The 20,424-nt window shown below is 36.4% G+C and overlaps 1 protein-coding gene across 11 annotated transcripts in view; it reads left to right on the top strand.

Moving 5' to 3' along the window:
- SLC25A22 (solute carrier family 25 member 22) overlaps nucleotides 1-19,825 on the top strand; it is a 65,941-nt gene extending 46,116 nt beyond the window's left edge. For all 11 annotated transcript variants that reach the window (XM_026706618.2, XM_087920966.1, XM_087920970.1 and 8 more), the window contains 5 exons: nucleotides 5,006-5,124; nucleotides 12,762-12,936; nucleotides 13,482-13,636; nucleotides 15,988-16,063; nucleotides 16,881-19,825. In XM_026706618.2, coding sequence (XP_026562403.1) covers nucleotides 5,006-5,124; nucleotides 12,762-12,936; nucleotides 13,482-13,636; nucleotides 15,988-16,063; nucleotides 16,881-17,034 — 679 coding nt within the window. In that variant the 3' untranslated portion in view covers nucleotides 17,035-19,825. The remainder of the gene's footprint in view (nucleotides 1-5,005; nucleotides 5,125-12,761; nucleotides 12,937-13,481; nucleotides 13,637-15,987; nucleotides 16,064-16,880) is intronic.
- Nucleotides 19,826-20,424: the final 599 nt, after the last annotated feature.

The raw sequence follows: 20,424 nt of genomic DNA, 5'->3' as shown, positions 1-20,424 counted from the left end.
AACTGGTTAATGGCTAACCTTCTTAAGCATGTTGTGCAAACAGTGCCATAATGATAACAATACAATTGGAGAGATACCTCTTAGGCTTTTATGCCTAGGTATTCCCTGACCATAATTAATCTCTTTATTTGTCTGCATACTGTGCACTGTAATGTATGCGCTGCGTTAATTTTCAAACTTGCTGATCGTTGCTATGAGAACTATTACCCCGTTAATTGTTTTTAAACTATATCCCCACTTACATTTTATCTGTCTCCGAAGCACTGTGACCTAAAAGATCTGAGTAAAAGTGTAACAAATCAGGGGCCATCCTAAGTGGGAACATTCAGTTGCCATTGGGGATAAAGTAAGTCCGGTAAACAGACCTAACCATGTCCTTATCTAGATAATTTTCATTATATAGGTTATATTTTTTTCCTTTTAGAATTTCTTGGAAATCCCCATTAAGCCATCCACAATATTTGCCGAAATATCCTTAATACAGGGAAGCATTTCTCTGAATAATTGGTTCTGTCAACCATATTACCATATGCTAATGGTAAAATTAGCCTATAGTAAGATGTTAGAAGAAGTTGTTCGATTATTGTTTAATTTCTGTTCCCATAGCAGCCTTCAACAAATTATGCTGTGTATCTCCAATCCCTCTAACAGATGTGACCCAGTTAAGGTGTTAGTGTGCTATATTTTATACCAAATAATAATGGACTTCACAAGGCCAAAGAGGAATGGTCAAGGCCTCTGAAAGGCACAAATCCTCCCAACCACTGTGAAACTTGCATCTAAATAAATATTTATAGGACTTTATAGTCAGCAAAATATGTACTTGCGAGGGTCTGAAAATAGTATCTAGCATTGCACTGCATAATTTCTACAGGCGATTTTGGAGCATTATGTATACTATCATTTGGTCCCATTGGGTACTGTGACTCAGAAATTGCTAGTAAAAACAATATTTTTGTAAATGTTTTCAAACATTTAAAAATGTTCTGACTATAATCTTTGTTTAGTGACTGTTTGCTATTATGACAGTGATCAAAAAGTAAGTTTACGAGCAAGCCTTGCACTTGTGACCCTTGCAGGTCTATAAAGCAAAGGAAAGCTGAAGTAAGATGGAAAGCACAGATGTGGTTTCAGTTAGCAACCACTTCACTTAATGACCAAGTTTCCGGTCCAGTTGTGGTCACTAAACGAGAACTGTCTGTATTACTTTTTCCAAAGGAACTTTATCTTCATTAATATTGACTCCTTCCTGTGGTGCAATATAATCTTATTCTTTTTATCTTGACCTTCACATTGCTGTTTAGGATTGACCAAATATGTTTGCTGAGCTTTGTTTTTTTCCCTTCCTATCTATTAAGCATGGTTGCATTAACTCTTTCTTTATGCATCCTATCCTAATCAGCAGGGAAACTGATATTTCCTTTTTATGTTTCTTGTAAGTGATACTGTTTTGCTTAACAAACAAAAATGAGAGAGAACTTGTGCTTACAATGCCTGATTTCTCTATGGCATAGCATCCAAGAAGTATCTTCATCAATTCACTTTCTGGTAAAGAGATATTCTTTGATTGGCTAGCCACGTTGTAACAACCATTCTGCTGAAGTACCCATGTTTTCAAAAAAAAAAAAACTAGCTGTAGCCACTACCACTCCATCCCCATATTCAAAGTTCATTTTACTAGGTTGTAAAAGCAGCTTAGATTAATTCTGCTGAAAGGGTAATAGCCCAATGGAATGGGGAAAATTCTGAAGATCAACCTTTTCTTTACTCATCACTTTAAAAGCCTACAACAGGAGTGTCAAACTCACAGCATGGTGGCGTCACGTGACGTATCAGGACTTCCCCCCACTTTGTTAAACCAGGTGTGGGCATGGCCAGGGTGTGACGCATCCAGCTCATAGGCCAGGAGTTTGACAGCCCTGGCCTAGAATATACTAGTTTTACTGAGAGATAATTTTTTTTTCTAACTTTATATTATTCTTGGGAAATTGTTTCAATTCAATTGATCCAATTAATACTGAATGTTTGATTTGTTTGTTTTAAGTGCAGCTGTAATTATGTTCACGGGTGGTGTTTTTTTTCCCTCTAAATATGGTATGATCTTTTTTAAGGGTCTACCATTGGTCTTCCGTTTACTTACTAACTCAAGACTATTATATTGTAAAGGCTTATTTAAGGGATTTTTGATTAATGAATGATGCATTTTTGAGTACCTGTAGTGGAAAAGTGGATTGTAAATGATGATTGAGATGATAAAATTAATGATTATACTGTAAAAAATTTGATAATTTTTACTTATCCGGCATTCTTTAGAACAGTATTTTTCAAAGCAGCATCCATCAAACTGCAGCTTCCAGAATGACTTTGGCCTAGCCCTAGCTAATTAGTAATGCTGGGAATTGCTTTTCCAACATCTGGAGAGTTTTTCCAAACTAGCCTTCCACTAATCAGGAGAAGCTCAGCATTTTACCAAAAATAGATATCACAAGCAGGCTGTGACCTAATTTCTGCCCATCCTGATCCAGAAACTTAAGATTATTTCAGTCATGTTTCAGTGAAAAATGTGGGGAAAAGTTTGGGAGGCAAGTGATAAACTAACTTCATTTTTAAAATAGCGTAGCTCATCATAAAAGGAGTAAAAGTATATTTAAAGTAGCTAGTGCCCACTTCTCAGTTTTTGAGCAGGCAAAAATCATTTTCAATCGATATTCAAAGGAAAATCTAAACCTATGAGGGAGTTAAGAGTCATTTTGTGAGGAAAAACTAATACAGAAAACTAGTCTCTTAGAGAATTGATTCCCTGACGGATTCTATTCAAGGATGGAATTGATTGCTTTAATAGTTTAAAAAGGATGTTGCCAACTTTGTTTTGTTTTTGTACCAATGTGACTTGGGTACAGTGAAAATTCCTTCCTATAATCTCAAACGAGAAATCTATATTTAGTTATTTGATCATCTCTGCTGTGGCCTTACAACTATAATCTCCTCAGATGAGAGAACTCCGCACCTAAGCAGCAATCATGCAGACTGAGGAACTGGCTGCATGTGGTTGCCTGAAGCTATTTTTTTGAGCCGGAGAGGAAACTTGAAGCAGTGGCAGTCCCTCTAGGTAAGGGGGTGAATGTTATACTACTCCAGGCTTCCCACAGAGGGAAGGTTTTGATGAATCACAGATGCTAAGCTTCAGCTATGTGGTGTTGGCTTTGAAGACATAACTGGGCAATGTACCACCTCATTTCCAGCTCTAGCTCTTGGCTGGTGGCCAAGATCTTTGGCTGCTCTGAATTCTCCGAGAAGTGACAAATTAACCATAGTGCCAGAAATAGGCCAGCCTGTGCATTTAGAAAGAGGGTTCCACTCTAGATCTCTGTGTGATTTATGCTAGGTTTACTTAAACTATGTTTGCCTGATCCTTTTTATTCAGTGTAACTAAAGTGATTTAATGGTCTCCTCTCATTCCCCCCCCCCATCATGTACAGTAACAGATATATGTAACAGATATATTAAAAATGCAAAAGAATGAGTACTTATTAAAATGTAAAAGCATTGTTTCAGATCATTCTTTCTGATTAGGTTGGTCATTGGTCATGAATGCCTAGTCAAAAGTCCCTTAAAAAAACACCATATACACATAGTAAAATGCTTCAGATCATGGAGTTAAATATTGTATTGAAAAGAAGAAAACAGAAAATCTCTGGGTTCTACTAGGAGGCATGAGCATGGGAGGGCTTTGTTTTTTAATCAGGTAGCATTCTTTTAATTCTTTTAATTGAAGATAACCTCTTGATGACTGGAATGTAATGGGATTTCAGCCTGTTCTGTTCCCAACACGGTGAACTGCTCTGCTTTTGCCTAGTGTTACAGGCTAAGAGTTTCAGATTTGATCACTTATATTATGCTAAATTATCAGAAGTATGTGAAACTTTCTATTTGTTTGCAGCCAGTAGTAGAAAACAAATAGTTAAATATTTCATTCATTTAATCCTCATGTATTTAATAATTTTTCTTTTCTCCCATGAAAACCATGCAATATGGTGGCAAATTTTATCAGCACTTTTGGAGTTATCTATGAGGCCTTTGAGATTACGAACTTCTACAACAGCAGATTGTAGTATGATGGAAAGGGCTAAAGCCCAAAGCCAATATGCCTCAGGGCTAAAGGGACAACCCATGATGCAGTTGCTTTTCTCCTTCATCCCCCTTATAGTGTCCTCTTTGAAAGTTACTTCTTTCTCAAAGTGTTGCCTGACTAAGAAGACTAAATTCCTTTCCTGTTATCCTCCTTTGCTCTGATGGTAATAATACTCCTGTGGCTACAGTCTCCTATTACATTTTGATTTTGCAGTGTCATCAGGTGATGACAGCTGTATGTGGTATTATGATTTGCATTACACTTCTGCAAAGCCAAAATACTGTAAGAGAGAGATTTACTGCCTAGCACTGCAGTGGCTTTATTTCCAAAACAGGATTCTTGTCAACCTCTTAGAGAGACATCTAGCTTTTCAGATTAACATAACCAATTCCCCCGGAATTTTTTCCTTGCCTTCAATGTTTGTAGTGTATTTGTTTGTGTGTCCAGTGTTTTGCCAAAAGGTGCATTTGGATAAATCTGGCTGTAGTTTTTGTTTTAAAATAAGGAACATAGAAATTGTCTTTGAATAAAGCAAGGACAGTATATATTTCATTTTTCCGAGTTCTGTCTTTGTTTCTTTAAAAAAAGGTATTTCAAAATTGTGCTGCAGTGCTGTGGTATTGAGCTAGTAGTCTTCAGATTTTATATGCCATTGCATTCATGATCAAGAAAACCAAAACTGGACAGGTTTATTTATGACTCTCATTCCATACAGGTTGTCATTTGATTCCTTAGCAGTAAAAACTGGGCATTTGACTGAAAGGACAAAATTTGTTGTTGCTGTTGCTGCTTGAAATCAGATTATGCTAGGTGGCTGGATTGTCTAGCTGATTTTCTTTGTGCTTGTTTCTTTTTTCCCTGTCTTTTTTCCAGGGGCAAGTTGACGCTGCCTAAAGAGATGCTGGCCGGTTGTGGGGCAGGGACCTGCCAGGTGATTGTCACTACTCCCATGGAGATGCTCAAAATCCAGCTGCAAGATGCAGGCCGAATTGGTACCTTATCTCTCTTTCTCTCTTTTCCTTATAGTGCATCCAATGATTCCTAATAATTGGAGAAAGCTAACAGTGAGCTGCTTCATGGGTAGAGGGAGTTGAGGCAAGCTATCCTAATGTAAGATTTTACAAAGAGAAAGATGCAGCTTTCCCAAACCATCCATCTTAGGCACAGATTTAGACTAACACTTCTATTATGTCCTGAAAATGGTCAGGAGTCACAGAGATAACAGGAACACCTCCATAAAACAATGACAGGATGCCAGATTGGGAATATTGAATTATTGTTACTCTTTTTTCACTCATTGCAGTTAAAAAAGTCTCAACAGGTTACAATCACAATGTTATTAAAACATCCATTGTGCTGTCCAGCCAGTGTATGGGAATTGGATAGTTAGTTAGCAATTGTGAGCTGTCCCTTAAGGTAATGCATCATGGTAAATGTAGTTAAGGTATCCTGGGAAATGTAGTCCATATCATGTGACCACATCTGTAATCCTTATTGGTCACTAAATTGACCCTCGATGGGTTGGGGGAGGTTTCCTCACGGACCCGTGGTAACTGTTCTACTTCTACCGCTACAAGATGGGAGAAAAGGGATAGAAGATAACCATCTTTTTACCTACAAGATAGATATACAAAGGATTGGTCATTAAAGAAGAACTTTGTCACAAATGTGAGTTATGAGGATATCTTTTTTTTTAAAACAAACTTTATTCAGTTTTTCACATTAAAAACAAAAATCTCTTTTTAGTGGACAACATATTTCCTGGTCATCACCTTTACATACAAATATGACAGCAATTATACATTGATATATGCATACTTAATTCTATTATTGCCTTTTCCATTCCAAATTTTCTGTAAGGAGAGAAACAAACACATTAATTCTAGCCTCTTTCATTAATCTCATTCGAGACATCTTTTTGTTTCATTTCAATTATTTCAAATATAATCCTTTAATATTTATTTTTGAAAATAAAGATAAACAATATGTGTTTGCCTAATAATAATAATAAAGTTTAATTCTAAATTCTTTCATTAATCTCAAACTAAACATCTTTTTATTTCATTTCAATTATTTCAAATATAATCCTTTAATATTTATTTTAAAAATAAAAATAAACAATATATATTTGCCTAATAATAGTAATAATGAAGTTACAAAAGTCTCTCCTTGCTTTTAATAGTCTATATTTAACTTATTAATTTAGCTGGTTCTTTAGTCTGTCATATTCCCTTTCCATTACACTTTTTTTTATGAATTCTAAATTAATACAAATTTTAACACACACACACAAAAAGAAAAAAGAACAAGTATAGGTTTCCCCCCTTTTAATATTTTGAGTTTGACACCTTAATGATTAGAATATACCTTTATTCCCTCATCTTAATTCCCAATAAAGCATTAATCATTACATCTTTTCAATTGGATTCCACAGCATATTTCCCCCCCTTTAATAAGAGTTATCAGTATCTATATTACCCTATTTTCTAAATATTTTAATTGCAGAAATATTCTTATTACCCCTTGTCACCCTGCAGAATCCCCTTTTTAATTCATCAACCATTATCTCTGAAAAACAATTTCTTTTCAGCATTTTACTAGTTCTCCATTTCTTTCTTTCATGCCTGTTTCTTACTGCTTCTCCTCCCCTCTTTTCCCATATCTTTCTCATTCCAGTTTATATCCTCTCTTTCTTAATATCTTCCTTTCCCTTTTCTGCTGAGTCTTTCTGCCTTTCCTGACTTCACAGATATTCCTTCTTTAATTGTAAAGAAACAATTTCTTTCAACATTTTACTATTTCTGTATTTCTTCTTTCACATGCCTGTTTCTTGTTGCTTCTTCTCCCCCTTTTCTCCCCATATCTTTTCTCATTCCAGTTTATATCCCTCTCTTTCTTAATATCTTCCTTTCCCCTTTTCTGCTGAGTCTTCCTGCCTTTCCTAACTTCACAGGTATTCCCTCTTTTAATTGCCTTCTTAAATCTCAACTTTTTAACCTTCCTTTTTTCCCCACTTTTTTGTAACGTTCTTTGTGTTAATTGTCTATTTAAAATGTCTTCTCCTTGAGTCGATTCCTCCTCCTCTGAAAATCTTTCTTCTTGTTCTTCAATTGCCATTTCCATTTTTTCTAGCACAGAACAAAGTGATTCGCCTCTTTCCTGTAGTAATTCTCTCATATTTTTAAGTTCCATTTTTAATTCCCAAAGATATATCATCATTCTTATATTTTATGATCGTTAAAGTCCACAAAAAGAAACTACTTTTACTTTCCTTCTTTCTTCTTTCAGTTTTTTAAAGTTCTCAGTTATTCCAGTCCAGGGTTTATACCAAAAACATCAATCAGTCCCACAAACAGTCTTTCCTTGCTTTTTCCTTTATTCTGGTTCTGCTTTCACTTTCTAAAATTCTTACTTTGTTTCAATATTTCTGTAATGTTATATCCACACCAGTTCATTCAAAAACAGAGTGCTTTCCCTTTTATTTGAGCCAAATTTTTATCAAAAGGTGACACTCTCCATTATACAAAGTCTTCACCTTTTTTCCCTATTTTTTTATTTAAGGTTTTTTGAACCTCAATATTCCAGCACAGTCCAGTCTCCAATTTGTAAACTTTGTTATTATTATTCTTTGACAATCTTAAGTCCAGCTTTAGTTGTATACTTGTTTATTCCCAAAATATTTTAGTCCGATTTTATTAAATCTTTAACTCCAGCTTCTTCCTTTCCCAGTTCGAAGCCCCATTTAGCTGTCAAAAATATTTTCTTTTTTTTTCTCTGTCCCTTTGTAATTTCGCCGCTCACTTTTCCTTAATCCCGGGGTACTTTTGTTTAGTTAAATTGCCCAGTTGTCCCGGTTCAGATGTTATCCACCTCTTTCTTCCCTCCTGCACAAATCTTAGTCCAGCTGAGTCGTCCCCTTCGGGGTGGCCATTTTGGACCACCGCTGCAGTCGTCTTCAGGAGGAAAAAAAGCCCAGGGGGAGAGATATGGCTCCCCACAATCAGGCTTGCTGCTTCCTCTTACTCTGTTGCCCCTCCAAGGCAGTTTCAGCCCCTAATCAAAATGACTGGGGCTCTCCGACGAAAGAGCATGGATGATAGCCGCAGAGAGTTGCGATCTACCGTCCGTCGGCGAGGAGGCTCTGCCTTCTTCGCTGTTAGTTATGAGGATATCTGATGAACCAATAATAAAGACTTTGTATGTATGTTTTGTTGAGTTTATCTATCTGCATCTGTACATAAGACAAAATCTACCACTGTACAGAATACAGAACAGTAAAAAGATGATTAATTTGAAGTCCTGAAGCCCATCAGTATAAAGACAGTTAATTTGGATTTGTGATAAAGCAAAATAATATTGAAGCCAGGAGTGAATATGCAATGCTAATCTAAACCTGAATTCTCATTGTCTCTCTGTGTGTGTAACTGAACCCTTTACACGCTGTTTGGATGGTGGGAGGGGCTGGAATTCCCCCACATGCTAGAGACAAAGAGAGTTCTTTCTGAGCCACAGAGTTGCAAAACCAGTTTGAATTACAGGGAAAAAAAAACCCTGCTCAATTTGTCTTCCTGCTATCTCAGAGACTCCATTTGCATAACAAGGAGAGTCAGAGATTCCCCAGCTCTCAAAGGAAAATCAAACCTCTGTCTTGAAACCTTCTACAAATGCAGTGAGAGAGTCTGAGAAATCATGCCTGTGTGCTTATAGGTAAAACGAAAGCTGATCTTCCTCTGCTCATCTGGAAGGGAGGAAAAGCAATAAAAAGAGGCCCTCTCCAGCCTGTTTACAATCTGGTATCCAAGTAACAGGGCCATAAAAATCCTCCTGCCAGAGCCGTCTCCAGAGCAATCGGCACATTCCTCCCCCCTGAAGAGAGACACTTAATCTAGCAATGATTTAAACAAAGTCAGCATCTTGCTTTTTGCTCTCCTGCTGAAGTCAATAAGGGTTTTTCCTTTAACAAAATTAGTAGCAATCTAAAAGCAACATACTAAAGCATTGTGTCTATATGTAATAACCTTTCCTTCCAGCCTCAATTGCCATTCAACTGCTAGCCTCTAGTTCCATCTGGTGGTCAAGTAGGAAATTCCAAAAAAAACCACCCCTTCTTCCCACTTTAACCCAAATGTTTAAGCATCACTAAGAGACTTAATCTGTGCTTAGCAACAGTGTCTTCCAGACCTAGCAAGTAACATCCATGGTACAATTACATGTCTACATAAATGATCCCCAAAAGATTAAAATCATTAACATAAAGATAGAAACAGCTAATAAATAGCAATAAATATAAGAAATGGATGCTTATATTAAGAGTCAAAAGGTTTCTTAAATGGCCCCTTTTTAATAGCTGAATTCAGTAATAAAGTTTAGGAACAAATTTGGAGTCTGACAATTTAGAGCTGTGATAATATCAGTTCCTCCCCTTTGTTTATGGAGAAGTCTTTTCTCTTTTTTGTCCAGACATGGGTGATCTACCTCATGTATAGAACCCATTTTTAATGAAACAGGATCTTTTAAATATTTAAATAGTGGAGAAAAGACAGGAAAATAATAGCTTTCTTCTGGTGATAAATTATTAAACTGGAAAACTAACGCAAGGAAGAGAATTAGTCACTCTTGATGCTTTTATTCATATTTTTTCTCTTTTCCCCACTTGTAGAGTTGCCTTCTGAAGTCTTAGAGGTATATTAGTTTTCCCTTAGGCAAGTTTTATGTGCCATTATTCTATTACTTCATACATGCACACTTTTTTTTTTTGGTGGACTGGTCTACTTCAAAACAAAACCCAATACTCAATCTGTATGTAGAGTAGGAAAAGGATGACTATGTGTGCTCTGAAATGGTGGGACACACTTTACTTAACTACTATATTAAATGTTAATTTTACTGATTCAGGAATGGTTCACCTCATCTTTAAATGGATACCTTCCAACTGTTGGGATGTGGGTCCCCAAACCAATAGACCATAGTGCTTGTAGGAGCCACTTCCGCCTCCTTCTGGAGTGATGTTAATGTGGGACATAGAATTGAATGAAGAATGATTGCTATTATTGGAGCTGAGTCAGCCATACTGTTCATTTATTTCCTAAAGCCTCCGTCTATAGTATAAACATTATGTCAAGCTAGACTGCTGTGAATGAGCACTACATTATATTTATACTTTTATTTGCTTCTTTTTTCCTGTCTTTGCATTTTTCAGTTCAAATAAGCTAATGCAGATTCTTTTTATTATGATTATCATTTTTTGCAGAAAATTGTCACTGTGGCACAAAGGTTGACATAAGTATCTTGCTTGCTCAGAAGCTATTTTAACTCTATATACACTAGCTTTGGTAAGACTTTATGTAGCCCGCTCTATGGCAAAAAACAGAAGGATTACAAAGAATAGTTAATGGGGAAAAGCAGAGGGTGTAGAATTTAAACATAAATTAAAATGGCTGTCCCCATTTTGTGTCCTCTGCTGATAACAGTAGAAATTCAGAGAGGGAAAAGTAACACTTTTACAAGATTAAGATTAATTTTCTGGTCTAGCAAGATCATAAAGCTTGTCAATAAAAAGCTTTCTAAAAATCATCTGTTTTTCCTGAAGCAGTTGAGAAACAAATTTCAGAAATGATAAGAAAAGGAATTATGTCAACCCTTTTAAAGGCACTGACTATAGTTTGTGCAAGACGTCAATTTCCTCACCTCCCAGAGTTCTAAATCTGCAAGAAACCGCTATCTTGCAGTCTCCTGTGAGGAGCAATTGTCTGGACTCTGGAGCACTTGTGGGCAATCTCAAGTCCTCTCCTTGTCCTGAGAGGAATTATCAAATAGATGTCCAGTGTTTCATTTCACTGTGGTTGTTAGCTCCACTTTTTGTGGTGTCATTTTCAGTTTGCTGTTTCTTTCCCAGAAGTCTTATTTATTATTTTTAAATATGATTTTAATACATTTCAAAAACATTGACATTTATTTTATTAAAAAAAAACCTTAGTTGCTAAACTAAATAAGTAATTAAACTAACTAATAAACTACTTTGTTTCTCATATAATAGGGCTGGGTCTTATTATTATTTTTTTTGAGCCCTGAAAAAATGGCTAGGTTGTCTTTTCGGGGGTGACTTAATTCCCCCCCTTGCATCTTCGGGCGGGTGGGCGGCAACAGCTTGGATGTTGACCTCGGTGTTGGTGGGGCAGTTCATATCAGGGTCAACGCAGGTGGCACGATATCCGGGTATGCAACAAAAGTACTTCCTAACAGCAAGCCCCCCCCCCACCATCCCCCACCATTTTGCATGTTTGAATATAGGCCTTAATTTGGGGGAGGGGCTTAATTTCATTTCATGCCTATAAAACATGCTGGGATTTCCTATTGGGGGAGGCCGTATTGTTGGAGAAACAGGGTAGTTGCTAGTTTACAATATTGTGTAATGATTATAACTACGTATATTATTAATGAATGGAGGTCTATTGTATGTTATTATGTAAAATAAACACAAAGAGCTAAATATGAATTATAAACTGTACAGAGGACTACCATATGTAGTGAAAAAAGGGGGAGAAGCAATTCTAAACTACCTAAGGAAAGGAAAACAAAAGTAACTGCCTGAAAAGGAAAAAGAAAAAAATTAAACAAGAAATGTGAAGAACACTAAAAACAAAAACCTACACCTACTTTGTATCTAATTCTTACTATTGTGGGGGGGAGAGTTGAATAACAAAGAAAACAATGTATCAGGCTACTGAAATTATATAACTTTCTTTAATTTCAACAGCATGGTCCAATTTTTAAATAATGAATTAAACCTAGACCTTATACACAGGTAGTCCTCAACTTACAGCCATTTGTTTAACAATGATTCAAAGTTATGACATCCTTGAAAAAGTGCCTTATGAGATATAGTTGCAGTTATGACTGTCACACCAACCCTGTGGTCACTTGATTTTAATTCATGTATTTGGCAACATGATCAGATGCAGCATCCTTAATCACGGTCATGATTTCTGGGGTGTTGGGTTTTTTTGCTTATTTTCAGCAAAAAAAAAAAAACTATTGGGAAAGCTGGATTTTTTTAACGACCGCATGATTGCCATAAAATTGGATCTAATTTTGATAAGAAATTCTGGTCACAACTGTGGTTATAAGTCAAGGATTAACTATACAATAATATTATCTAGCTAATTCAAAGGCTGAGTGTTGACACTTTTATTAAACCAACGTATAAATTCTCAGGAATAGATACTCTTCTTTCACATCAGTCCAAGCTTGATATACTGTAGCAAAAAAATAACCAATAATAAATTACAAATGAGCATACCCCTAGCATATGTACCAAAGTAGTCTTTGAATAAGAATAAGTAAAATTCGTATGTCTACAGAGATTCTCGGTCAACCAGGTCATGGTTGTCCCAAAGGTATTTTTTCAAGAGGCAACTGGACTTTCTCGTTAACTAGGAAGCCGAGTTGCCTCTTGAAAAAGCACCTTTGCGACAAGTTAAATTCTTGTGTCTTGTTCTCTGTTTATTCTGAGGTCAGAGAAGAATACCTTTTTAACAGCTTAACCATCTGTTGTGGTTTCCACTTGTGCTGCATCCTGAGACTAAAATGGAAGAATCTAACTGGTTTTGCTGTTTTTGTTCCTCTGCAGCTGCTCAGAAGAAGTCTATGATAGGACAAGCCCAGCTCAGCCCATCATCCACTGGCACTGGAGCTGCAGAGTCAGTGGTAGAGACGCGAATGACGGCAATGCAAATCACAAGAGATTTGCTTCGGAGCAAAGGCATTGCAGGGCTGTATAAAGGACTTGGAGCCACATTGCTCAGGTTGGCATTTTTTTCCAGATCCACACACAACCATTTCAGTGGCATGTGTGTTTAAGTAAAAGATCCTAATTCCTGCCTTTCAGCACAGCCACTTGGCTCTAACCCTGTTCAAAAGAAATCATGTGTGTCTATCAGAAATGTTGTATTTATTATTTCTGAGGTATTTCTAAAATTATGTTAAGAATCACTATTGCTTGCTGCTGATTTGGTTAGTCTCAGAAGATTTTTTTTCTTTGCATGTAAATTGGAAGCAGTAATATATTCTAGGAGAGAAGAGGCTTGGCTGGAAAGAGGTGAATCTAAATGAGCACCATGACCTTCTCTTGAGTGTTCATTCAGTCTGGAAGACCAAAAACTTGCCAGGGGTGCTCTTTTGAGTAGCTTTAGGGAGCTAAATGCAAGTATAAAGTGAGAAACAAACTACTTTCTCAGTGCACACATCAGATAGTTATAATGAACATGTGTGTGGCCAACTAGTGCTATTATAGGACAGAAAGAAACAGCTTTTCAGAAATCCCACTCATTGTGTGCCTCTCCTCTTGTAGGGATGTCCCATTTTCCATTGTTTATTTTCCACTGTTTGCCAATCTGAACAAACTGGGGCAGAAGAGCCCTGAAGTCAAGGCTCCTTTCTATGTCTCCTTCCTGTCTGGATGTGCGGCAGGCAGCACAGCAGCCGTAGCTGTCAATCCTTGTGATGGTAAGTACTTTTATAGCATTTATTGGGGTGTGGGGACAGGAAGAGCCATCAACAATGCTGACTATGGATGCTGCGGGAAACAACCAAAATAAAACCAAAACAGTAAAACAGACATTTAAAAACTATAATTAAAATAAGCCCTAAGTGTTTGGAATATTTTAAATTAAAATTAATTCCCACACATCAAAGGCAAATTTGGAAGAAAAAACTTGTCCTTATTGGCAGATGAACATCAGAATTCTGCTCTGTTAATTCTGCCTGGTATATTAGCACAGCAGAATTCTGATGTTCATTTGCTAATGAGGACAAGATTATTGGGATAATTTATTCTCTGCTGCTGTTCCCGAGAAAAACTAAGAACCAGCTAAGGCAATCCATGTGTAACAAAGGGTTAACTCCAGGCCATCTGAAAGCTCTACATGACTTCCTCTGAAGCATCAGAGATTTCTTAAGGAGTTGGCTTACATGTGTTAAAGTGTATACTTCTCATGAATCTTCCATTCGGATACAGTTTACTTCACAAAATTTAGATTACAAATGGTTAGTCTTTTGATGTAACCCAGAAAAGATGTACCAGCCATGAATACTAACACTATTGGTTTAGATGTAACCCTAACCCTAGATTCATTTTTATTGGAAATTCAATTTTCCCATATATTTTTCTGGCAATCACAAACTATTCTAAAGGAAAAGCTATCACCGTCTTTTCCCTTAGAAAATGTCTAAGAATATATCCTTAAGAATACTATACAGCCATGATTCCAAGTAGACCTAATCTGAACCCTAACCCTATTTTCATTTTGATTAGCAAAGAGATTTTTGAGTGTATTTTACTATAATCCACAAGCAACACCGAATAAAAAGGTTTCACAGTCTCTGATCTTGCTAAGAATCTATGCCTACATTAGTTTTTGGGCATGATTCCAAGTAGACATAACCCTAACTCTAACCGTAACTGTAGATTCATTTTTATTGGCAATTGATATTCCCATGTATTTTACTATGGTCCACAAACAATTTTCAACAAAAAGCTGAAACTGTTACTTTTCTTAGAAAACTGCTAAGAATATGTAATTTCCCTAACAATACTTTTCGACCATGACTTCCAATAGACCTAACTCTAACCTGAGATTCATTGGCAGTGGGATTTTCTCATGTATTTTTTACTGTGGTCCACAAACTACTCCAAAAGAAAAGCTATCAACATCGCTTTCTTTAGAAAACACCTAAGAATCCAGCCCTTAATTATTTTTTGCCATGAGACCTAACCCTAATCCTAGATTAATTTTTCTTGGCAATGGGATTTTCCTATGTAATTTACTGTAGTCCACAAACCCTAACAAAAAGCTATCAACTTTCCTTGGAAAAGTTCTAAGAAACTATCCCTAGCATTATTATTTTTTGCCATGAATCCAAATAGACCTAACCCTAACCCTAGTTTCATTGGCAGTGGAGCTTTCCCATGTATTTTACTGTGGTTCAGAATCAAGTCAGAAAGAAAATCTGTCAATGTTGTTTCTTTAGAAAACCTCTCAGAATCTATCCCTATCATTACTTTTTGGGCATTACTCCAAATGAAAAGCTACCAACATCACTTTGCTTAGAAAACCTCTAAGAATGTATGCCTAACATTAATTGTTGGCCATGTCTCTCAGCAGACCAAACCCTTGTCCTGAACCTAATTCTAACCCTAACCTAGATTCATTTTGATTGGCAATGGGATTTTCCCTTGTATTTTACTATAGTCCACAAATAACTCTGAACAAAAAGTTGTCACCAGCTCTTTTCTTGGAAAAATGCTAAGAATATTCCCTATTAATACTTTTCAGCCATTACTCCAAGTAGACCTAATCCTAACCTTAGTTTCATTTTCTTCGGCAATGGGATATTTCCATGTATTTTATTGTGGTTCACAAACAGTTCTTTCCATTGAAAAACTCTGAGAGTTAGGGTCTGAAAGCTCTTACCCCTTCTTTATTTTTACTTTACAGGGAAGTAGGGAGGGTACCTTCTGAAATGGTCCCCAGTCCTCTTTTCCTTTTGCTGGCTGAGATACATTTACATGAGGATATCTAGGCTCAACGCTTCCTTCTGTCTCCCAAAGTCATTCACACAGCCTGTTATCCAAATTCCTCATTGTCAAATAATGTATGATTAGTTCTAAGAAGAATGTTCTAAATCAAGATTAAATATTGATATGTTCTTGGAGTTAGAATTGATAAGATCTTTTCCAGTACAGCTTTGATAGATTGAATAGAAGTATCTGTAACAATTGAAAAACTTGCAAAAAATAACTTGATACAAATTAAGGCACTGATTATAACAAACTCTACTACTATATATTTCTGCAGTAATCAAGACAAGACTTCAGTCCTTGCAGAGAGGAGTCAATGAGGACACATATTCAGGGATAATAGACTGTGCCAGGTAAATTATCTCTGTCTGAAGGATGTTGTTAATGAGTAGTTAACAGAGGATTAGCAATGGAAGGATGGGATCTTGAGAGTGGTTGGCATAAAACTTGCTACTGCTTCAATAAGCAATCATAGAGTGATCCAACTATGGCAAAACAACAACAACAACCCTATGGTGATGTCCTCCACATTACAGCTGGTCCAAGACAAGATCAGATTTAATATGTTATCCTTGTTGTCTGTTAAGACCTCAATGACTTGGGTCAGGTCTATAGTTACCATGATGATCCTTAACCACCCCATACTCTGTGTCACACACAAGAAGTTAAACCCCAAGAACTAGCAGCCAGAGAGATTGAATAGCTAACTCATCAATAGAATTCAGGCAGAATTCTTGCTACAAGTATGAATTCCAGTACAACAGCAACAAACCCAAGGGCTCTCTAAAGCCCATCTTGAAGGGGTTTATATCTGATTATCTCCAGAGCAGAGGTTCTGAAAGGTTTCAAGACCTCCTGGATTGAAACTGTTATCCCAAACCCCCATCCCATTTCATGGCTGGTGCCATGAAACATAGATGGACTCATGTTCAAGAGAGGCACTTCCTCTTCTGGACCCCCTCCCAGGGGAGGTGTGTAAACCTGACATGTGAAGTGGTTGATTTGATACTGGCTTGGCATGTTTGCCAACTCCAGACAGTGTGGTTTGTGAGCTATAATTTATGGATTAATGCAATGTATTCAACAAACCATTATTAAAACCAATCATGGTTTAACATGATATTTGAAGCCAGTGGTGATTTCATCTCTTTTCTCCTTGTCTTTTTCTAGGAAAATCTGGCGTAATGAAGGTCCCTTAGCCTTTTTTAAGGGAGCATATTGCAGAGCCTTGGTCATTGCCCCACTCTTTGGTATTGCACAAGTTGTCTATTTCATTGGCATTGCTGAATTCATCCTCGACATGTTTCCACGGCATCAGGATTAACCTCTCACCTTTCTTCTCCTCCAATTGGAATTCATCATAGTTATTTTTGTCATTGTGATGTCAGAGCAACGGCAGAAAGGGTTCCATGCAGTAGTAGTGGGAATGAATGTTGTCTCTAAAAGTTATTTTCCTCATAACAACATGGCTCCGAGGAGGGATATCTAAATAGTCATGTCTGTTTTTTAATTATCAATTTTAAAGACACTATTTAACACAGACTGTCTGACTGGCTTGCTGTTCCTCTTGTCTAATGGAAGATGAGCCCCCCCTGCCCTTTTCTGGAACTGCCAACAACTCAAGAAGGAGCAAAAGAACAGGATGTGTTTCCATGTCTCTATTCTTGGGGTTAAATCTCTGGGGAAAAGAATCAATTGGTACCCAATAAAAGGGAGGTTACTTGACCCAGGCAATTACTGAGATCAAAGTATTTGTTTTTAGATGGGTCTCCTAAACATCCCTTCTCCAAATTAGCTGGACTTAATAAACTTTTGAATATGAAGAGAGGGCAAAGGGAAAGCTGCATCTTAATGTTTTCATTTTATGAAAGGATCACCTTTGTAATAGATCCATGTGGGGAAAATGTACTCGGGATAACTGTGCATTTGCCCTCTGAAACCTCATCTATTGGAAATGTCCAGGGTCATGAATTATCTGTGAGCTATGACAAGTTGGGGGAAACCAAAATATTTGAGTTAATGTTTTTTTAAAAAAAAATGTGCTGGATAAAACTCCAGTAACATAAATACTCCTCTTTCAACCTGAGATGCTGCTTTCCATGCTACTTTTCACCCCATCCTAGGTTTCACATGTCTGTGTCTTTTAACTTGTGTATAGAATGTGTTTATTGCTCCCTTATTTTTGTTTGGGATCATAGTAAGACCAAAGGCAACTCTCTTATGGTTGGTCAATGCTACAAAAGAACTGGTGGAACAGAGCATGGCAGAGGAAAACCTTGTATGTTTCTTTAGACACACCAAAATCAAAGAAGTTTAACCTATTTTATACCAGCAGGTTATCATTTTTCCCCTGAACAACAAATTACATTTTTCAGATGCAGCTTTTATTGTAAAGGGGAAGTTTGCATGTTTATTACTTTCATAAAGTCATCCATGCATATATGCTCTCATTTCAAGCTGTTTTTGTTGTTTTTCCCTTACATTTGCTGTTTCAGTGGAAAAAGCCATTCTGATATTGGCTGTATATTTCTTTTTTTGTTCTTGGCTTTGGTTAGTTCAGTCAGCTGCTTTTCTTTGAATATCCGTTTTGAATATCCAACATTAGGGGACAATTTTTTAAAAAACAAAATATTTCTCTTTAAAAATTACAACACTTTTAGTCTTAGGGGACAGAAGATCTAATTTTTGGCATGTTTTTGCTTACATTTTGGACTTCGTGTCTCTGTAGATTGCTTTAATTGCTAGTATCTTCATGCCATTCTGTAGAAAGCATTTTTATAGATAGTTGTCTTCTCTATTCAGAAATGTTTCGGATTCCAAATCAGAATGTTAACTATGTTCACGTCTCTTATGAGTAATAAGGATTTTTTTAAAATGTGTCATTAATTTTTCTACTTGCTCTTTCAAATTCAATGTAAAAACATGTCTATTTTGGAAAATTAGTTTTAGGGTTGCAAATGGTCAAAATAACTGTGGGGCAGTAAGACTGGTTTAGAATAGAAGCTATATTTAATAATTTGTTTCATGACACACATTTTTTTCTTTAAGTCCTTTTATAAGCATTTAATCATGGTTTAAAACTTCTTTTGCAATATTTCTTTCACCCAGCTAATCAGACATCACTTTAAAAAAAAACCCAAAAAGAACGCCTTCAGGTTTCATTGTTAAATCAAGAAATATAATGGCACATATTTTAATTCATTGCAACAATATATTTTGATATTTTTAAAACAGAAATTAAGCAAAATTTTGGGTTTTTAGGAAGTACAAAATTAGGATTAGTTGATGCACTTCAATACATAAAGTTTAGATCCGTTTTAATTAACCATTTGGTTAAATTTAAACTTTAAAAATATGATTGTCATTTTTTTAAAAAAAGAATCAAATGTTTAATGTCCTCTACAATAGTGTCTACAAGATTAATAGTCTGAGATTCTATTTTAATTCCAAGTAAACCTTTGCTCGGGTAAAAGCTTGGATAAAGAAAATTATTTATACCTCAACTAGGGCCAGATTAAAAAAATTGCCACTAGATTGCATCTGCATGCTTTATCAGGCAGATTTCCTGCTGAGTTGTGGGTCAGCAGTACTGCTGGAAAAGGAGAAAAAGCACTATTTGGGGGCAAGGAAAACTTTACCATGACCAGATGTAGTAAAATAAGGTGTCACTGTTTCACAGGCCTTCCTATTATCTAGCAATGTAACAATTAACACTAATATTTGAAAGGCATGCTTAAGCTGCAGAGACAGTCTAATTGCAGTGTAATTAATGTTTGTCTGAATGCTTGTCAGAGGGCCTTGTGGCTCCATGGGGCCAGAGTTAGCTGGGTTCTTTTCTTGTAGGGAAATTATGAATTACTGCGGTATTGACAGAGTTACTTAGGTTTCCAAAGGTTTACTCACAAGTGCTCACTTTAAAAAGAAACCTTTACAATGTGACTTCAAGCATATTTTAAGTTGTAGAAGTTTTTCATCTTGTTTTAACAGATTTGAGTTTTTCTACTTAAGGTCCAAGAGCTTTGACCAGCTTCTTGTGGCCTGTGGTGACTTTTGCACATTCCATGTAACACAGTTGTATTTAGGATAAGCTTGATAAAGCAAAAAGATTGAACTGACAATGAATTGCTTGTATTATTTTTAAATATGTGGTCCTATGTGCTATTTAGCGTGCAAAGACCCACACTGGCTAAAGTTTGCAATGAAAGTAAGATGATGTCCATAGGTGAACTGTTCCTTATTTTTATACAGTGAGCTTTCCATTGCTTTTCTTTATCAATCTGTATTTCAGACTTTGCATGAAAGCACAAGAACTTGTTGGCAAATAAAAGCTTTCTTAATTGCATGTTTGGAAGATGATGTGCTGGAGATGAGATCTAAAAATGGCCCCTTGGTACAGTAGGGTTGGTTGGGGACTGCCCTAGAAGAACACTGTGCAGGCCCTGACTCTGGCAATATCCACCTAGAGTTTGGATGGTGATGATCATTAGGGAGGGAATTTGAGAACTGATGTTTATTAAACTGAGGTGGAATAGAAGTTAATGGTGCTCGTTTTTAATAGAATGTGGATGTGATTTTGAACTTTTTTTGCTTTTACTTTGGACATATTATGGAAGACAACATGTACAACAGAAAATGCATATATACTGGTCTACATAAACTTGTTATCTAATGCATGATATCGCACTTTATATTGTTCCCCACCAGTGTAATATCA

Source organism: Pseudonaja textilis, chromosome 1 (genome assembly GCF_049901715.1).
Source record: "Pseudonaja textilis isolate UNSWEBS1 chromosome 1, rPseTex1.2, whole genome shotgun sequence".
Classification (NCBI taxonomy): Eukaryota; Metazoa; Chordata; class Lepidosauria; order Squamata; family Elapidae; genus Pseudonaja; species Pseudonaja textilis.
The sequence above is the reverse complement of the archived record's forward strand: the minus strand, read 5'-3'. Positions and strand labels throughout refer to the sequence as shown.